This window comes from Crocodylus siamensis, chromosome 7 (assembly GCF_052110815.1).
Source record: "Crocodylus siamensis isolate JL-2025a chromosome 7, ASM5211081v1, whole genome shotgun sequence".
In the NCBI taxonomy this organism is placed as follows: Eukaryota; Metazoa; Chordata; order Crocodylia; family Crocodylidae; genus Crocodylus; species Crocodylus siamensis.
The window spans coordinates 87,814,261-87,833,924 of record NC_143401.1 but is presented as its reverse complement, the minus strand read 5'-3'; the positions used below and the strand labels follow the sequence as shown (position 1 = coordinate 87,833,924).

Sequence of the window (19,664 nt, the reverse complement as noted above, 5' to 3'; positions counted from 1 at the left end):
TGACTTATCTGCCTACTTAAAGCTATTTTCAGGCAAAGGCTTGTGGTGTGGTAGAAGTTGGCTGCTTTTAATAGACATAAAGAGCTTCTTCATTATCTGAGTCAAACTGAAAGTCAAACTTTTCCCCTTTTACCTGTCACAGATCACTTGTAAGTCATTATTTTCACAGACCACATTCAGTTACTATGAACCAAATACTTCTCAGATCCCACATTAAAGTTCTTTGTCACCGGATCATAGTGGAGTCATGACTAGCAACAAACCAGCAAAAGCGTTTCCCCAACCTTTCTATACCATGAGCTTAAGGTGTTCATTCATGGCACTGTATTTTCTTACATAACATGCTCTTCCAAATAAGACATACATCTTCTGTTTGGAAGGCAAAATATAGAAAAGACGATTCTTCCAGAGTCATGGCTGACTGTCTGACATAGAGAAGCATAAGTGTGTCCTGGAATGCTGGTCTCTGAGACAAGTCTGGGTGAGACAGCAGGAACTTTCTAGTGTGGCAAGACAGCAACAGGGCTAGATCCTTTCAAAGCCAGTAGCAAGCCTGTTACTTCCATACTGTAAATAGTTCTTTATGTAAGTTTCTGTAAATAAAACAGTGGTATTTCTGTATTACAAGCATCATCCAAACACTATAGACTGCATGCAGCAGCTCACTTGCCCTGACCCAGATCAGTTGCTACTTCAAGCACAAACTACAGTGCTCAGCCAATAGCCACTGCAAATTCCTTAGTGGCTATCAGCAGGTTAACACAGGACTCTGCCCCTTTTGCTTGCTGGGGCCAGAAAGAAGCAGTATCCATTTTCACAACCATTAGAGTATACTGCTTGCATGCTTCTATTCCAGAAAAGAAAAATCAGTTTCCCTGCTTAAGACACGCACACCAATTTTGGAAGACTGATGGTGGAGGAAAAGGTGTGTGTGGTAAGCAAGTAAGTATGGTTATTCTCTTCCAAAGGCACAAAGGCTTTGATTCATTTTTGTTATTCACTGATGTCATTTGTACCAGATGCCAACTTTGTTGCATAAAAGGAGATCTTCCGTAATTTTTTTTCCTTTGGAGGTATAAATGTCCACCTTAGTGCAGATGTTGCCATTACCTTCTTTTCTCATGCATGCGGTTAATTTTAAAAGACACACTTTCAGTATGAAATGTCTGGAGAACTATGTGGATTAAAGCCTTGTACCTATTTATTCAATTTCTTAGGTTCTTCTGACTCCAGTTTCCTAGGTAATGTTGTCACTAGGGCTAGGGACAGAAATTACACACAAACTGGTAGAAGTGGTGGGAAACTGGTTCAAATCTGTAACACAACAGAAGTTCAGTGCACCTACACTGCCTTCAATATGGCTGAAGCCAGTTTAAGATGAACCTGGATGGCAGTATCAGTTGTAACTGATTCAGGTTAAATCAGTTTATTGAACTTCAGTCCCAGATTCCCTTCGGATTCAACTGAACTAGTCCCCCAGCATTCCAGGATGTTTTGCATCTCCCCCGTGAACTCCCCCTCACAGGGTGGGTGGGCTAGCCTTAACCCAAACTGTCTGCTTCAGCCCAGCAGGGAGGCATGCTGTAGCACCCCCCCCCGGCTTGTGGCCTGGGCCATGGCAGGCATGTGGCTGCATTTCCACATGCCTGCCCTCCTCCTAACCCCAAACTGATTCATTCATCTCTAGTATTTAGATTATTGAAATCACTTCAAGCTTAAATAGCAAACTCAGTATAACTCAAAGTAATTAACATAACTCAAAAGTATTACTGCATGAAATGATGATTAAAAAGGCATGTCTGTTTTTAAATATTTTTAATTTCTTCCATAGCAAGCTTTTTCTTTAAAGTTACTGAAAGAATACTAAATTCTCTCTGTCTCTTCATTTCTTCAAATGAAATAGATGTGACTGCTTTTTTTAAAGATTTTTATATACCGCCACTTGCTCAAAGAAATATAGAATATTTCACCCATGAAGGGCGAGTATTACGTTGCTTACAGTACAGGGACATAAAGTTGTATGAAATATGAAAGTCTTTTCCACGAGTGAAAGCAACATAATCACACTTTACGGGTGAGATGCTCTATTTATTCTATAGAGATTCATTTCAGTTTATGTTAAATTAAACCACTTTGACCATCAATCTTCTTTACTTGCTGTTTGAAAGTGATGAAAGGAGGAACTGCTGAGAGTTACTAAAGTTCACATCTAGAACTTTATTAGACAATATATTACAGGATATTTACAAAGGGTTCACTTTCATTTGATATTGTGTTGGCAGATAGATGAAATCTGTGACTCAGTCTTACAAACAAAGTTGAAATTAAGCATTATTTCCTGACCTATACTATATCTTCCTCCCCTCCCCCCCCTAGTTTGAAGTGAAAGCTGTCTAGATAACAGATCATTCATATATACTTCACTATAGTAAACTTCTGGTAGAGCTCACAATACTTAAGGTAAGGTCACAACTTCATATAAATGACGTGATTCAAGTACACATACACATGCAAATCTACACACACCTAACAGTTTGTTGTAGTTTCTAGAGCAACTAAGTGTTATACTCACATTTCTCAGGGTACTTATATCTATAATAAAAGCAATACATACTTTTTTCATAATCATTCTCCCTAGTTCCTCATTTAGCCACATCTCTGGTATTCTTATACCTTAAGGTAAATAGATTTCATTGTATTCCAGTGGCAACCAAATTTAGACTTTGTTCACCAATTTTTAGAAACACTTGTAGCTATTGTGGTAATGTTTAGGGAGAAAAATATTGTTTGATCAATTTTTTTCTACATTTTGAAAACATTAATAAATTAATATCAGTTGGCGTATACAACTGAAGGTAAAGGCTGCTTTCTCTTAATTGGTTGATGTATATTAAATATCAGATATTTCATTTTACACGTGCAACTTAGTTACTGATGGTAAAATATAAATAGTAAGAGATGCACAGTAACAATTTGGTTATCAAAGAGCCTAACTTTAGGCCATGGAGTCAGTTATGCATTCAACTTTTAAATTAATATGCTTTGCTGGCATTTAGTTTGTTCTTTCCGCTTAATTTTCTCTCTACCCCAGCATAATTACCAAATTGTTAAGTGCATAACAGTATTATTAAAGGCAGACCTGCAGAGCTTTATTAAGTTATATGCTTTTAGCTATGTTCCTTTTTTAAGGTTTATTCCCATATGTTGCTTTTCCCCACATATTTTTCTTCATTTCTGTGACAAAGAAGCTTGAAGTATATTCCTGATATACTAAGCTTTGAGTCTCACCAGCTGTTTGCTTTCACTGTACTTGGCAGTGATAACATTTTTAAGAACGTGGGTCAGATTGAACTCTCGCCTATATGTCCCTATGCCTCAGTTAGTTTCAGGCAGGTATTATGCTTTACATAGAGAACATGTGGTTACTACTCTTGAGACGTTCTCTAAACTTGAAGAAATGGGGCAAACACCAGATGAATCAATCTTTCATGTTACAAAAAAAACCCAAAACAACTTGTGCATGCAAAATGCAGTCTGCTTGTGAGAGTCCTTAACCAGGACAAAAGGCAGTTTCCATAGCATCCCTTCACGTTGCCTTCATAACATGATGGTGTATGATTGCTTCTTTGGTGATTTAAGCAACAACAACATTTCTCTTAATAAGGTTTGCTATGGGAGAACAAGAGGTTTAGTCACTTTTAATTCATCTAAAGTTGATGCTCATTTTGGCAGTTCTGCTGTACTTGTTTATATACATAGAAATTTTTAGACCAACTTCCTGGGGTTATACTGCTTGCTGGATTGCCATGAGTGAAATATAGCCAGGATGCTGAAAGCACAACAGCAGGTTATTTTCTTGTAATGGAAGCTCTGTAAGATAAGCCTGTGTGTATTCACACATTCTGCCCACGTATTCCCAAATTAGAAAGTCCCACAGTAGTGTGAGGAACTGAGGAGCAGTTGGGACCACTCCCTCTTTCATACTTTCAGTACTCTCCAGGATGGGAGGAAGAAGGGTGAGTGATGTAGTTGGTCTAATAAAAGATATCACATTTACCCAAAGAACCTTGTCTGCTAAACAGAAGCTACTTTCCAGGTGCCTTGATCTTGCAAGAGTGAATATACTCCTCTCACAAAGAACCTTAAGGTTACAAATTAATTAACTTAATTTACAGGATTTTTGAGTGCTTTCTTTGCTATTTTTATATCTGTTCAGTGGCAACAATGTGGTTTGTGCTGCATGTATGTGACAAAATGATAATGGCTAACATATGAGAAAACACTCAGATTCCACTTTCAAATATGTTCTAGGTCAGGGATGCGCAGAATAAGGTTCATGGGCAAGATCTGGCCTGCCAGGTGATTTCGTCTGACCCACGGGCAGCCACCAATTAATTGTATCTTGCCCAGCTCTCATACTTCGCTGCCACCCTCATGTGCAGGAGGGCCCCAGCCAGCACGCACGGCTTCCAGGTGGGGCCACTGCTTCCACTGCTGCAGTTGCCAGGAGACCTGCCCAGTTTCCCTGACCTTCAGCAGCTCCTCCTTGTGTCCCTGTTGCAGCGCTCACCCCAGGCAGTAGGTAGGAAAGCTGAAGCTGGGTGGGAATGTGGAGCATGGAGCTGGGCCTGGCGGGAACATTGAGTCTGGGGCTCCTACAAGTGGGGAGGCGGGAGTGCAGAACTTGGGTGGGCAGGGTGTGGGTGTGTGGGGATTGTGGGAGGATAAGTGGTGGGAGGGTGTGGGGACCCCAGTAAATGCCTTCCCCCATGGCACACAGCCCCCGCTGATGGCAGCAGGAGCAGCAGCTAGTGGTCCTCTAGGGTGCTCATAGGCCACACAGGCACAGCAGCTGCCTGGAGGCGCATCCTCCCGGAGGCAAATGTCTCCAGCCAGTTCTGGGAGCCATACGTAGTGGCAAGGAGTGGAGCCAGGCCACCCCTGCTCTATTGCTCAGGGCTCATGTGAAGCTCCCAGGATTTGTGCACCACCAAAGGGAGCTGGCTGCCTTCCCTACTCCTTACCACTATGTGTACCTGCTGAGACTCTACCAGAAGTGGCAGGTAGCTCTACTCCCTGCTTCATGGCAGAGTCCTGGCAGGTGCATGTGGCAGCAGGGAAGGCAGCTGGCTCTATCGTATGGGGCTCTGCCCAGTGGTGTGTGAATCCCGGGAGCTGCATGTGAGCCCTGCATAATAGAGGCAGGCTGGCCTGGCTCTGCTGCTTGTCACCATATGCAGTTCCTAGAACTGGCTGGAGCCGCGCACTACCAGGCAGCTGTGGCTGTGTAAGCCATGAGCAACCCAAGGGCCCACCACCTGCTGCTGCTGCCAGCAGTGGGGCTTGTTCACCATGGGAGGGAGTGTGTGTGTGCGGGGGGTCCCCACTCTCCCACCCTCCCTCAGACTCACACCCTGCCCATACACCCCAACATACACACACCCATACCCCCCAGCATCCCCTACACTCTCCCACACACAGCCATACCCGCTCACAAACCTCGCGCACACACATCCCACCACACCCCCCAACCACACACCACTCATTCCACCACAACATGCAAGAGTAAGATTTTATTTTGACTGATTATGCAATCACCTCTATATACACTATGCAAATGTACATACATCAGGAGAAAACTATATTTTTAAATACAATTTAAAAAGTGTTATAGTAGATGTTTGACTTTTAGTATATGATTTTTTTTTCTGTTTTCAAGATGGCACCCCCCCCACAAAGGAGGACTTCCAGTGGCAAGAGGAGGGACTTCCAGTGGCAAGGGTCATGGGTTAGGAGGTGGGACTCCTGGCCCCAAGTTGGTGACCAGGGAGTGGGGCACCTGTCAAGGGTCAGGGTTACTGTTGTGGCCCTTGACCATTCACCAAAGCTCATTAAGCAGGCCTCCATGTGAAATAATTGCCCACCCCCGCTCTATGTTCTAAGGACCAGTTTTTTTTACATGTATGTAGTTGCCTAAAGATGCAACTACATGCCTAGTAGGATTTTCAAAAACCTTCCCTGGCATGTGTCTGCATCTTTAACTACCTAAACACCTTTAAAAAAAATCTGGCCTTTGTAAGATTTATTCCCATTAATTTTCAGTAAGATTTAGGCTCCTAAGTCTTTGAGTCATTTAAGTGCTTTTGGAAAAAAGTACCTAAATACTTTCCCTTTCCCATAGGACTTAAAAAGCAAAGAACAATATATACATATTATGAGCTGGAATTGTGTGTGCGTGTGTGTGTCTGTGTAAGGAGATTTAGGCATGTAAGGAGTTTTTAGGAGAAATGTTGTTACTTTTATGGAACTATTCATGTAAAGATTACTAATGCAACCGTAAGGGCTTTCAGGATTGCTCCCAAAAATAGCATTTTAAGTACTGTACATCTGGATAAGAAGAATTCTCTGTGCAATTAGTTTGAAGTGAACTTGAAGGATGTTGGTTAACTTGTGTGATTCCACTTGAGAGAGAAATAAATAAATACACATTTACATTTAAATGAATTTTGATGGCACTTGCATTTTTAAATGCACTAGTTTATTTTAGATCATATACCCCATAGTCAGACCCTTGTTGCACATCCATGTTTAAAGCAGGATTTGAGGATTGATCTGCTATTGCTTTGAAAGCAGCGAATAGAAGCAGCTTCACAGCTGCAGGTGAATTAATTCTTCCTCTAAGCTTCCCTTTTCTAATAGCCTAGTAAAGAGATACTGCAGAGCAACAGGTGGGGGGGGGGTAAGGAGGAGATATCGATTAGCTGATGTGGTATGGGAAGAACAACTCTGACTCAGACCAGTAAAGTATGACTCAAGGGTGATATAAGAGAGGAAGATAGTCCTGGTTGATCTAATGAAAGGGACATAGTAAAATCTCAGAGGCTGAAGAACGGGAGTCAAGTAGTTGTCAGCAATCAGATTACAAAAGAAGACTAGAATGGATCACCCTGTTATATGTTGCAGGTGTAAAGGACCTGATCCACTTGAATTGGCTACAGTGTTCCAGTAAATGGATTAAACCGTTCCTGTGGTTCACTGGGTGTGGTGGCAATGGCACCTTACTGCCACTGAATAACAAACAAAGGGGTCTGAAGCTCTGTAGCTCCCTCAGCTTCAGACAGGACATATTTTCTTTTTTCTATATACAGCACATTGTTATTAGCTGGAAATTACTCACCTTTCCCCGTCACTAGCTCAGTTCCCTGCCAGCCCTTTCACATTCCTAGTTCCAGGCCAAAATACTTCATGCCCACAATTATTTAAGATGTCTGTAAGCAATGTATGTATAGCCTGGGTGTACCCACGTATGTGCTCCCCTTTCCAAATAGAAAGGATGGGTGGCTAGGCAGGAGTGCTGTGAGAGGGCTCTGCAAATGCAAACCAGTTCCCTCTATTCCCTATAGGTCAGGCAAGGACAAGGAATGCTTAACTATGTACAGATTTATTAGTATATACAAAATCTAAAGAAATTCATTTTGAGGAACATATATACATGAATATACAATAGTCCTATAGTGTTATATTCCACAAATGAAGGCTGAAAGATTACACCACCTCAAGAAACACTGAACAGTGCATGGGTAAGCAGTTCATCTGAAACAGGGAAATAACAGATCAGTACAGGTAAGCACAGGTTAGTATCAAGGAAGGGGTCCCAGCAGAGCCCCGGCTAAGTCATATAGTCTACACTCTATTATATAACTACAGTTGTAAGCATACACAAAATATAAGATGCAGTGTTACAAAATATGAGGCACTCTCTCACAAAATATAAGGCACATAAACATCATTAGGGCTGGAAGGGACCTTGGAAGATCATCAAGTCCAGCCCCCTGCCCAAAGGGCAGGAAGTCAGCTGGTGTCATAGGATCCCAGCAAGATAAGCATCCAATTTGCTCTTGAAGGTGTTCAGTGTAGGTGCTTGAACCACCTCTAATGGCAGGCTGTTCCAGACCTTGGCGGCTCAGACAGTAAAGAAATTCTTCCTTATGTCCAGCCTGAAATGGTCTCGCAGTAGTTTATGACTGTTCGACCTCGTCATCCCTTTGAGCGCTCTGGTGAACAGCCATTCCCCCAGATCCTGGTGGTCACAGGTCCCTGATAAACTTGAGTTTTCAAAAGTCCCCAAAGCCCAGGCTGTTCCTAAGGCCTTGGCTGCACTCCAGTGACTAATGGGATGGGAAACCCTAATACCTCTTGGGCCTTCCACAGACCCCAGGGAAGCCTATAAACTCAGGAGAGCAGGGCTCTCCTCCGAGACCTCCCCTCCAGGAGCCCCTTACCAACAAAGAGGAATTTCCCTTCTCCTGTGGGAATTCCTTTCCCCAGCAACTCACAACTCCGGGGTCCAGAGTGAGTGGTCCTTGGCCCCTCAGGCATGCAGCTGCTTGCTTGCAGGACCCTCCTGGGCCTTTGACTCCTTCTGGGCAGCTTGCCCATGTGGAGCCCTGAGCACCATAATGTGCTCCCGGGGGCTTTGCTTTCTGCCAAGGGTTGGAGGCTTAGGTCGCCTCGTTCAACACCGGGGCTCAGTCCACTCCTGGACCCTCTGTGCAGCATTGTTTACACTGGGCTGCTAGCTCGGTGCCAGGGGGCCCGGACCCGAGATGCCGCAAGTGGCTCCCAAGGTCCCGATCCCTCCTGGACCATTCTGTGCTGCACTGTGCCTGGCCCTGTGCTAGGGGTTGCAGACCCAAGCTGCCTCAAGTGGCTCAAGCCACCTCAAGTACACTGTGTTCCTGGCTGCGCAGCAGGGATTGCAGACCTTAGCCGCCTCGAGCAGCTCCCAGGGTCCTGGTCCCTCCTGAACCCTGCATGCAGAGCTGCTTGCACCGATGCCACATTTCTCACCGGGGGGCTGGAGACGCGGCTGCTTGCCGCTCCCATCCAGCGGAGGGTCTTCGGGCTCTTCAGGGCACTGGCTCTGCCCCTCTGACCAACTCACACCAGCTCTTTTTTGCCTGTCCTATTCATCCCTCAACTCAGCCGCCCCTGTACCAGACACGCTGCTCTTTTATACCCTCTGACGGCTCTGCCCCCAGATTGCAGACAGACCAATCAGGTTGAAGCAAGGGACAAGCTTCAACCAGGTCCAGGTTCTCTGCCTCACCCTGGGTAGGGGCAGGGCAAGCTCCTGCCCAGCATTCACCCAATTGGTGTATGGGCTTCACCAATTACAATGAAGATTCTCTGAGTCTGGACGTGCCAGGCAGATTTTGGTAATCCTGCCACGTATGTAGTAGTTGATATTTGTATACAACTTGTAGTTTGTATATAACATGCAATTTTATAAGCAATAAATATAAGCAAAACAAAATTGAATAGTTCAGAACATCAAAAAATTAACATTTCCTAGCTAAGTGTCAGAATTCCAGTATACCTATACATAAGGGTCCTATTGCAGATAGTCCTGCTAAAATCATTGGATGCTGGTCATGGTGTGTATGTATCGTTTAACACAAGTAAAGGTGATTTGAACCTAACGCATCATAAGCATGAGCACAATATTCTTGTCAAGCTCTTAAGAGACAAATGTATTTTGTAACAGGACCATAGTCTTAAGTGAGACCCAGGTATTTGGGGAAAAAATAGCTGTTTTTTTATCATCCTGATTTCAGTATCTACATAGTTCCTTTCATAGGATGCTAGGTAAAATATGCATCCTTTGCCAGCAAAATGGTAAATAACTTGTCATTGCTGTTTCATGAAAATAATATACATCTAATTTATTAGAATGATACAGCATTGATGGATTATGGTAAGATTATGAATGTATCTGAACTTATATTCAAAACTGATCCTTTTAATTTATAAGTATTTATCTTTGTGACACTTTTTCAGATGTTTGGTATAGTGCTTATGTTTGGAAAGGAGTATTGATTTTGGTTCAGATTTACAAATATCCTGAGATACCAAAATCACAATGACAGAAATACATTTAAGCAATTTACGGGTCAGAGTTAAGGTTATTGAGCAGTGAAGGAATATGCATGCCCTTATCCTTGATTAAAACATTGAAAGTCAATTAAACATAGGCAATAAATCCAAGATTTTAAAAGATATTTAGGCACTATTCCACTCAACTTTTGATAAGCCAAACAACTTGAACTCTCTTAAGTCTGTCAGTGTAAATCAGTTGCTTCAGATCTCAGATCATATTTTGGCTCTGTTCTGCACCCTGTTCTGTCTTTCAACAGATGCTACTAGATGCTAATATTCTAGTATCAAGCATATGTCCCCTCAGTGCCATATACAGAGGAAAAATCACCTCTTTACTTCCACTCATTACTCCCAGCATTACAATTGCATTTGTCCTTTTTGTGTATACATTGAGCTCTCTGTCCAAAATGAGGCCAGATCCTTTTTGGAGTCACTGTTTCCAAGTGACTCCTCCATTCTTTAAGTATGGACTGCACTCCTTGTTCCTAGATGCATAGCTTTTCATCACCTATATTTAAAATCGGTTTGTTTGAATCTGCATGGCTGTTCTGTCTTTCTCATTATTTACAGTTCTACCAATCTGTACATCATTGCAAATTGTATTAGGAGCACTTGCATATTTACTTCCAAATCATCAATGAAAATATTGAAAATGAAAATAACATCTTGCCTAGCGCTGAACTTTGTGGAGCCCCTCTAGAAATACCACTATTCAAGAATGTGACAATTAGCAACTATTTTTTTTTTAGATCTCTCAGTTAGCCAATTCTTAATTAATTTAACATGTCTTTATCAACACTGTATTGTGTTAATTTGTAATCTGAATGTTATGTGTTGCTAGGGCATCTGTTTACAGAAGTTTAAATTTATTACATCTAAGCTGTTATCTTTATAAACCGAGTTTGTTAATCTCATCACAGAATAAAAACAGGTTGGTTTGACAAGGGCTGTGACAGATATAACCCTTCCCTTCCCCCCACCCCAAAAAAAAGTGCTTTACCAGAAGAGGCAGCACGTTAGTTTGCCCTGGCTCCACAGGATCTGTATAGATTGGATGCTTCAGAAGGGCTTTTTGGCACTTTTATCTAATCATCTGATTTAATCAGCTGATTAGATAAAAGCCTCCCCAAAGTCCCACTATCTGATATCTGATCTGTGCAGATGTTGAGCAAGCTGGGTCAAACTAACCCAATGCCTCTTATGGGCATGTGCTGGCCTTGGTGCAGGGGTGTGCTGAGTTTAAAGTACCATTTTTGTTATGTCTGTAAACAGCCAAAATGTATTTTCCATGTCTTTCTTACTCTTATTAATAGAAAGACATGGAAGGTCCAAAGGCTCTCTCTTGGTAGTTTTCTATGGAAAAAAAAGAAAACTAAACGTTGAAAGTCATTGTTTTTCCTCAAGGAAGAGGTTCTACAAAATGTTAATTAAAGCATGCATTGCTGTAATGTTTAATTTCTTTGTTCTGATGATTGTTTGCGGTAGTGTCATTGGGATGTGCATACTCTGTTCTTGACCCTGCACAGGTAGTCACAAGAACCCAGGGCCAGCCTTAGGGAAAATGGCACCCTGGGGGAACTTATATTTTGGAGCCCTGTGTTGGAGTTTAAGTATGTAGTAGGAGATTTGCTTGCCCACCAGCCAGCACCACTGCCCGCTGCGTGGAAGCAAGGCGGGTGGACTGAAGCCCGAGCTACCCCACAAACACATGGCTGGCCCGGCTCATCTTGAGCAGTGGCTGGAGGTAGGAGGCAGGTTGGCCTGGGCACCGCTTCTCCTGCCAGGGCTGGGGATTGGATTGGGTGGGGTGGGAGGGGGAGAGTGCTGCTGGGAGCATGGACTGCTCACACTTGTATGTTTGTGTGTGTGGGAGGGTGCCCCCCTGACCACAGCGCCATGGGTGGTCACCCATATTGCCCACCTGTAAGGCTGGCTCTGGAAGAAACTTTTCTTTATAGATGGTAGGGAAGGTAGCTTGTTATCATTTGAGATCTCAAATGTTTGATGTATCTTAACATAGAACAAGGTGGTCATTTTTTCATTGATTCCCATAGGCCCTGTATTAGGCCGTGTATAAACTTTCATCTTGGCCTCAGGTCTGCTGCCAGGACATGGATTGGATGAGAGGTGGCTTAGAACAGTTCCTTTGAAATTGGTTCAGTTCCTGGCAATGTAGTAGGATCATAGATTTAGAGAGGTAGGAAGGACTGTTGTCCAAGATTTGTTCAGAGCCTGCCAAATGCCTAGGTTTATGCTCCGTGTGTAGGGTAGGTTCTCCAAATCCCTTCCCACCATCAAGCAAGCACTCTCCCTGGAACAAAATACGCAGGTTATACCCCACCCCACAGGCCACATACTAAATATGTTGGGAGCTATGTTCAGATTTTGCCCCGTCTCTATAAAAGCTATGCCTCTGACTGGTTGGATGGGATCCTCTCTTGAGATGCAAGTTACTGACCAGGCTGTAATGTTATCTTCCTAGTGCCCTAATTCCCTTGTACTTGTGCTTGCTTGTATTGATTTGAGTGTCAATCCTGTTTCGTTAAAGCAGTGGTTCCCAAGCTTTGTTGGCTTCAAGACAACAGTAATTCACTGCAGGCAGTCATGCATTGCTATCCCTGCCAATCTAAGACTTTTTTTTTTAATTTCCTGTGGCCACAAGCATTGTAGCTGATCTCAGAGGCAACATGTTTTCTGCAAGCCGTAAGTTGGGGACCAGTGCTCTTAAATGCTACTATGAGACTCTGTGTTACTACCTCCCATTTTTCCCTGAGGTGGATAAATAGGAGAGGAGGAAAAGAACAAGTGGAACAATTTACCTTTATTTCATGTGTTGTCCCAGGACAGTTTTCTGTTCTACTCTGTCCCTAGTGTTAACACCTTGTCTGCTAATCCTTGATGTCAACCAAGAAATAGAGGTGAGGCCGCTGGGAAATTTAAAAAATACTGATGATGATGAAAGAAAGAACAAAAAAGGAAAGGGTCAACCTTAATCATGAACTAAATGGTTCCATTAGCAAATGTGTTTCCATTCTACAATAGTGACTCATAGTATTATCATCCCCATCAGAGGTTGGCTCTCAAGATAAAGAGATTTTGTCACAGAAAAGCTTTTGACAGAATATCCTTGGTTAGCAACAATAGTATATTAACAAAATGGTTTATCACTTCAATAAGGACCATTTCCAGAAAGATAATTTATATTAAGACTCATTAAAGAGTAGAGAGTTGAAATGCCTCTTCTGTATTCCCTCAAGTTCCTGAACTAGCACATTGCCCTCTTACATCCTTTATTAAAGCTCATTTACTCTTTCTACCAAAAGCTTTTTGTAGGAAAAATCATTTAGAAGTATGTTGAACTGTTCCAATCCATTGGTCCTGCTATCACACATCCGTAAGAACCTCTGAGAAGTCAGTTATCTATACAAAACGACTGTGCCAGGATCCAGTAAAAGCCCAGTATAATTTTAAAGAGTGGTCCTAGGAGGAGTGAGCGAGTATATATTTTCTTTTCTATACCAGCATCTGAGCCCCAAAGAGGGTTAAAGAACCTTCAGAAGACATGCTGATAGTTGACATTGGCTATTAAGAGGAAGGTAGAGCTTTGCATTTAGGACCAGAAACTAACAATTTTTTTTCCCTTTCAAGTTTAGGCTGATCAGTCTTCTTGAATCTGTACAGCCAGACTCAAGACAGTAAAACCTTAGCTGTCAGTTTCAATTACTTGACTTCTCTCCTTCTTAAGGAAAGTTCCACCCACCTTTGTTATATACTTCCCAATAGTGGTGGTGAGGGTGTATTTTAGGTGAATATCAGCTGTGGAGTTCATTGCTCCCAGATGCATGTTCAAATGGCATGCACAGGAGCAAAAAAACTCTGGAGCAATAAGCTCTGAAGTTTATTCATGTGCACTAATTGCATGGGGAATTGCGCTGGCAGAGTACAAAGTTTCTATTATTCAGTTGCAAAAACTGTACAGAGAGACAAGTCTTTATTAACAACATTTAGGTGCAACTAGTAAACCCTGTTTCTTATAAAGACTAAACCAATTAAAACGTGTCCTGGTATCTTATAGTAGGTATGTCTTTTTAGAACTTTTGTCCTTTCTTTAACCATGTTGAACCTCACTAGGAAAAGGTAGGATTCAACAAAGCTTCTCTCCTAAAATTGCGTGGCAAGAATTATACCTCAGAAGAAATATAAATGGGTGGACTAGCTAGAAAAGGAGGAAAAGCAACTAATGGCTAGGAAGTATGGAGAGTTAGTCATTCAAATATTACACAAATCAAGTAGATTTTTGCATTTTTTTTTTACTTAGTAGCCTAACAGCAATGGTGTTTAAAGTGATTTTATTCCTACAACAGACATACTTGGTATACTGGAGAAAGGAACCCAGTGCTGCTTCATGTGCCAACTCAAGACATCACAATAATGAGTTTGATGCCTAATAAGAATTCCTGCATTCCTTCCACTTACTGAGCGCCAAAATCAGAAGAGTTTTGAGGCATCTGAAGTTTCCCCTTTCAGATCCTTCATTTTTCTAAGAGCAGGTTGTCCCCTCCTTTTTCGTCTGCTGAGCTTGAAATACCCAGCACACACTTGGTGACTGTACTGTGGTTCTGATTGAGATTACGCTGCTTTAGTGAGGATAGCAATAGTGCTTGATGCACCTTCTGGGTGGCGCATCCTTTTTTTCACTTGACAGCTAGATGATTGGCAGCTATTAATCATTGCGTGAGAATTAAATTTTTCAACATTTTTGTGTTTTCTGCGCCTGCTTAGCTTTCTTGCCTCAGTTTTCTTGCCTAATCAAAGAGAGAATTATTTTACAGAGCAGTTATAGAAAGTAATTTGATCATTATTATTTTCCTTTTTTTCTTTTGTAATTGCAGTTGCTTCTTGTCCCTACTGCTGGTAGCTGCCGTCGTTTGGAAAATCAAACAAACCTGTTGGGCTTCTCGACGGAGAGAGGTATCAGTAACTTTAGGATAACTATGATGATTTTATCTTGCAAAGTAAACTTGGAGCTACAGGTGGACACACAGCCTCTCCTGTCATACTTGCACAATTGAAATAACTCCCTGTGACTACATGGTCTTTCTTTTCCCAGACATTTTTATACTAAGGAAGGAAAAAGGGATCTGCTTGTTTTCCCCAGTATTAAATTAATTGTTGGTAGGGGTATATATTCTCAACTACTATCGTACAAGTGCATCAAGGAATTTGATTAGTTGGAAGTAATACCAAGAAGTATAGTCATACCTAGGAGTATTGTATCTTCAATGTTTCTGAGTGCTATTCATTATCATTGTTCTTACTTATTAGCATTATGCATGCACTTAGTTGGGCCTGGTTATGTTAGGTATTTATTTGAAGGCATAATTCAAGAGAGTCCTTGCCCAAACATTTATAGTCTCCTTAGTGGTTGAGTCTCCTCCCTTTATTAACTTGAAAATACGGTTAGTGATCCCTGGATCCTGTAAAGTCAAAGTGAGCTTTGCTATTGACTTAAGTTGGCTCATGGTTTTACTCTATACATTTTCCTCTATAAACTTGCTTTATTCTTTGTGAATTGTTATAGGTCTGTCAAAAAGTTTGGGCTATAACAATATCTACTCTTAGCTGTTTAAGATAAGACTCAGAGGATGAGTACTGATACTGCATTTAATTTTTCTTTTCACAAATAAGTGAGAAGTGTTTAATGCTCTCGTTTGGTGGCCCATTTGTAACTTTAGGAAATACAACCTACTAGATTGGAATTTAAATCCAAATGTTAAAAAATTAATTGTATTATGATTTTTCTTTGCTGAATTAATTTATCTTGGTGTAGACAAACCTTGGAGTGGTTTCAAAAGGAGAGAGTGGTATGCTGCTTTGGGCGAGGTAGCAGGTGTTGTACGGTAACTGTAGCGATACAAGGTAGCAAAACTCCTCCAACTTTAACCCTGCTTCATCTGGGACTAAAGTTGGGACAGGGTAGCTCACTTGGATGACGACAGATTTGTGCGCATGTAGGAGTTATGGTTAAGCAGCTGCTGTGCATTCTGGAACAGCAACTTCCCTTTTCCTTTTGCTCCAAATGAATGTTTGTTCATGCACTTATAGCATCCTGTCAGTATAATCAGCCAGAATATGCCTCAAATCAAAATGACTTTTTTACCTTATGTCTGCACTGTATTCATGCATTCTGTATCAGGTAACTAGTAGTTACTGAAATCTTTCACATAGATTGTACTGTACTAATACCCAGCTTTAGTCTAAAATGATACTACACAGAAAACACTGTTATCCCTAGCAGACATTAAAACAATGGCTTGTTTGGGATTGAAGGAATTTTATGCCCCTCCTGAACATTACACTTCCTGCCATACCAGACATCTGATTTGAGACCTAGGGTTGTCAGCTGATTGTTGGCTTCAGCCTTGGGACAGCCTCAGATCCTGCGGAGCTACATGTTCAATTTATGGAGTCTTGCAAATGAACCACAAAGATGTTTCATACATGTTGTGGAATACCTTTGTGGCTAGTTTACCTCTTTATGACGCTGTAAATCTGCTGCATGTATAGCTCTGTTACCACTTACGGCACGATTAACTCTTTACTCTCACCATAACTATACCATGTGCAAGGGGTCTCAGTTGCCCAAGCCATTTCATTCAGGTATTATCTTTTATTCAAAAGAATGACATCGACTAGAATTATTCTCAGAAGACATGTGTTCGTATGGTTTTATTATTTATTGTTTGCCAAATTCAGAAGGAAATGACATTAATCCATGGTCTTCTGTTTAACTTATTAATATTCCATTTGGTTCTATCTCAAAACGTAATTCTTTGTCAGTAATTCTGTACAACAATGTACTGTAATGGAATGCAGTGATTGCCTGATCCCATTTTTCATTATAATCAGATTATTTTAATGAGATGTTAAAGGTAAATCAGAAATGCATGAGTTTATAGATGTACTGGTCATTGTCTACTTTCTGTGGTTAATCTTCTAGATGTTTGAAAGTACAAGTAGAATGACCTTCAGTGTACTGTGTAAACAACTCTGTCATCATGAGTAAAAAGTTGTTAGAATTCTCTGGGTTTTTTCTTTGATGACATAATAAGATTTTGGTGGTTATAAGAATGTGTATAGTGTCATGCTAGATGAGACACACACACACACACACAAATAGTGATGGTTATTACAAATCAGTTTAATTGATAAAGCAAAAATGAAAATATTTTCTAATGTGAACTGAGCTAAAAGTTGTGACAGTTTGCAATATTGCTCCTTGCCTGTGCTTCAATTTATCTGAGAAAATCAGTGTTTCATAATTACCTACAAAATGATGTCAATATCTGTTTCCACATATTTGAAATGGGCAATGACTGGTAGCATGGTAGCATCATATATTGTAGATGTTTGAGAGACTAGCCTATTTCTGTTTTACCCTGTCTACTCACCACACATCACTCCCAGTCTTCATGTTTAGTACAATGCTTATATCAACCTTCCTCTAGCATTTCATTTATATCTGGGTCAGTAGACATCATTTTAGGAGCCAACATACATTTTAAGGTTGTTGGACTGAAGCATTTCAAGAAAATTATACTTGTAACATGTTGATGGAAAGCAATCAATCATTGAAGTATATTCTGAAATTCTTATCTTAAAAGCTATCCATTTGTATTGATGGGCTTTCTTGTTTGAAAAACAGAAATGTTTGGTACCTGTATCTCCAGTGTGTGAACTGTCTCAGGTTAGCTACAGAGGCTGTGTTTGTCTCTAGTTGTCAACAAAAACTACAACAGTAGAATCATACATCACAGAAAAAGTGTAAGGAAAAATAAAAAGGAAAATTTTGTTAATAGCTGTTCATCATGAAGTCCTTTATTATTTGTGGCAATCTGTCTTCCCTGGAGGAAGTTATGCACGACTATCATATTCTAGGTAGCCTTTATTTTTGACAACTTCATTTTGATTGTGATTTTCAGGAAGCTACTGATTTGAGTAAGTTTTTCCTTTAAGTTTTTCAGATGTCTAAAAGGTAGGAGAGTTCACTGGAGGTATAAATGCAGAACCCTGAACTGTTGCTTCCTGACCTAAAAGTTTGGTTATAGGTCTGACAATTTAAACATTGCCTAGGCTCAGTCTAGCCACTTATGTTGCAACATTTTGATTTTGCATTATGTAATAAGTATCTGTCCAAGATTTTCCTGAAAATCTAGATATTTTATTTTCAAATACTTAGTCATTGTGTCACTGTAGTTATTATTTAAACCATCATATACTGTTCAGAAGTTTTATTCCTTTTATTCCCATTGTCTTGCCCATAGACCTAGATGTATGTTTTCTGTAGTTTCTCACAGTCTTGACTAACAATATAATACTTTCTCAAATCTTGTCAGCCACTTGTCACTACTTTCCATATAATTTACATACATAAGTATATACATACATGCATGTGCAAATGCATGTGTGCATGCACACACATGCATAAAAATTTTATATTTTATGTATAAAATATACGTTTTATACACACACACACACACACACACACACACACACACACACACACACACACGTACGTATATGAATATAAGTATGTGTTTCATAGTAGTTAGGGGTCAGAAGGGCCCTGAATAGATCATCTAGTCTAACCCCCCACCACTGGTTGGAGCACACACTGGGATCACACAACCCCAGATAGGTGTTCATCCAACCTCTTTTTGAATTTACCCAAGGTTGGAGCGAGGACCACTTCCCTAGGAAGTTGGTTCCAGATCCTAGCCACCCTAAGAGTGAAATAATCTCTAATCTGAACCTATTCTTCAGCAGCTTCTGGCCATTGTTCCTCATCACCCCAGGTGCTGCTGGGGGGAACAGGACCCTTCCTATTTGCTTCTGATCTCCCCTAATGAGTTTGTAGGCAGCCACCAAATCCCCCCTCAGCCTCCGCTTGCTGAGGCTGAACAGGTTCAGGTCCCTCAGCCTCTCCCCATAGGGCCTGCCCTGTTGCCCTCCAACCAAGTGGGTGGCCCTCCTCTGAACGCTCTCAAGGCAGGCCACATCCTTCTTGAAGTGCGGTGCCCAGAACTGGATGCGGTACTCCAGTTGAGGCCAGACTAATGTCACGTAGAGGGGGAGTATCACCTCTCTGGACTGGCTTGAGATGCATCCTTGGATGCATGACAAGGTGCGGTTGGCTTTGCTGGCTGCGGTCTGGAATTGGCGGCTCATGTTCATCTTGGAGTCGATAATGACTCCAAGATCCCTTTCCGCCTCTGTGCTCACAAAGGGGGAGATCCCCGGCTTGTATGTATGCTGTGAATTCCTTCTCCCCAGGTGCAGCACCCTGCATTTATCTACATTGAAGCCCGTCCTATTACCATCCGTCCCCTTCTGTAGTCTAAGTCTATTTACAGCCTCTCTCTCCCTCCGAGCGTGCCTACCTCTTCCCACATCTTGGCAAACTTGGACAATGTGTTTTCCACCCCCTCGTCCAAGTTGCTGATGAAAATATTGAACAGTGTAGGCCCCAGGACTGAGCCCTGGGGGACCCCACTGTTCACATCCCACCAGATTGAATACGACCTGTCCACCACCACTCTGCATGCATCCCATCAACCAATTTTTGACCCATCCAACTGTGTAGGCATCAATGCCACAGTCGCTCAGTTTATTAATGAGAATGGGGTGAGAAACAGTGTCAAAGGCCTTCTTAAAGTCCAGAAAGA

The 19,664-nt window shown here is 41.6% G+C and overlaps 1 protein-coding gene across 5 annotated transcripts in view; it reads left to right on the top strand.

Annotated features, from left to right (window-relative positions):
- ATRNL1 (attractin like 1) overlaps positions 1 to 19,664 on the top strand; it is a 1,104,086-nt gene that overhangs the window by 570,890 nt on the left and 513,532 nt on the right. For all 5 annotated transcript variants that reach the window (XM_090056522.1, XM_090056523.1, XM_090056521.1 and 2 more), the window contains exon 26: positions 14,832 to 14,910. In XM_090056522.1, coding sequence (XP_089912648.1) covers positions 14,832 to 14,910 — 79 coding nt within the window. The remainder of the gene's footprint in view (positions 1 to 14,831; positions 14,911 to 19,664) is intronic.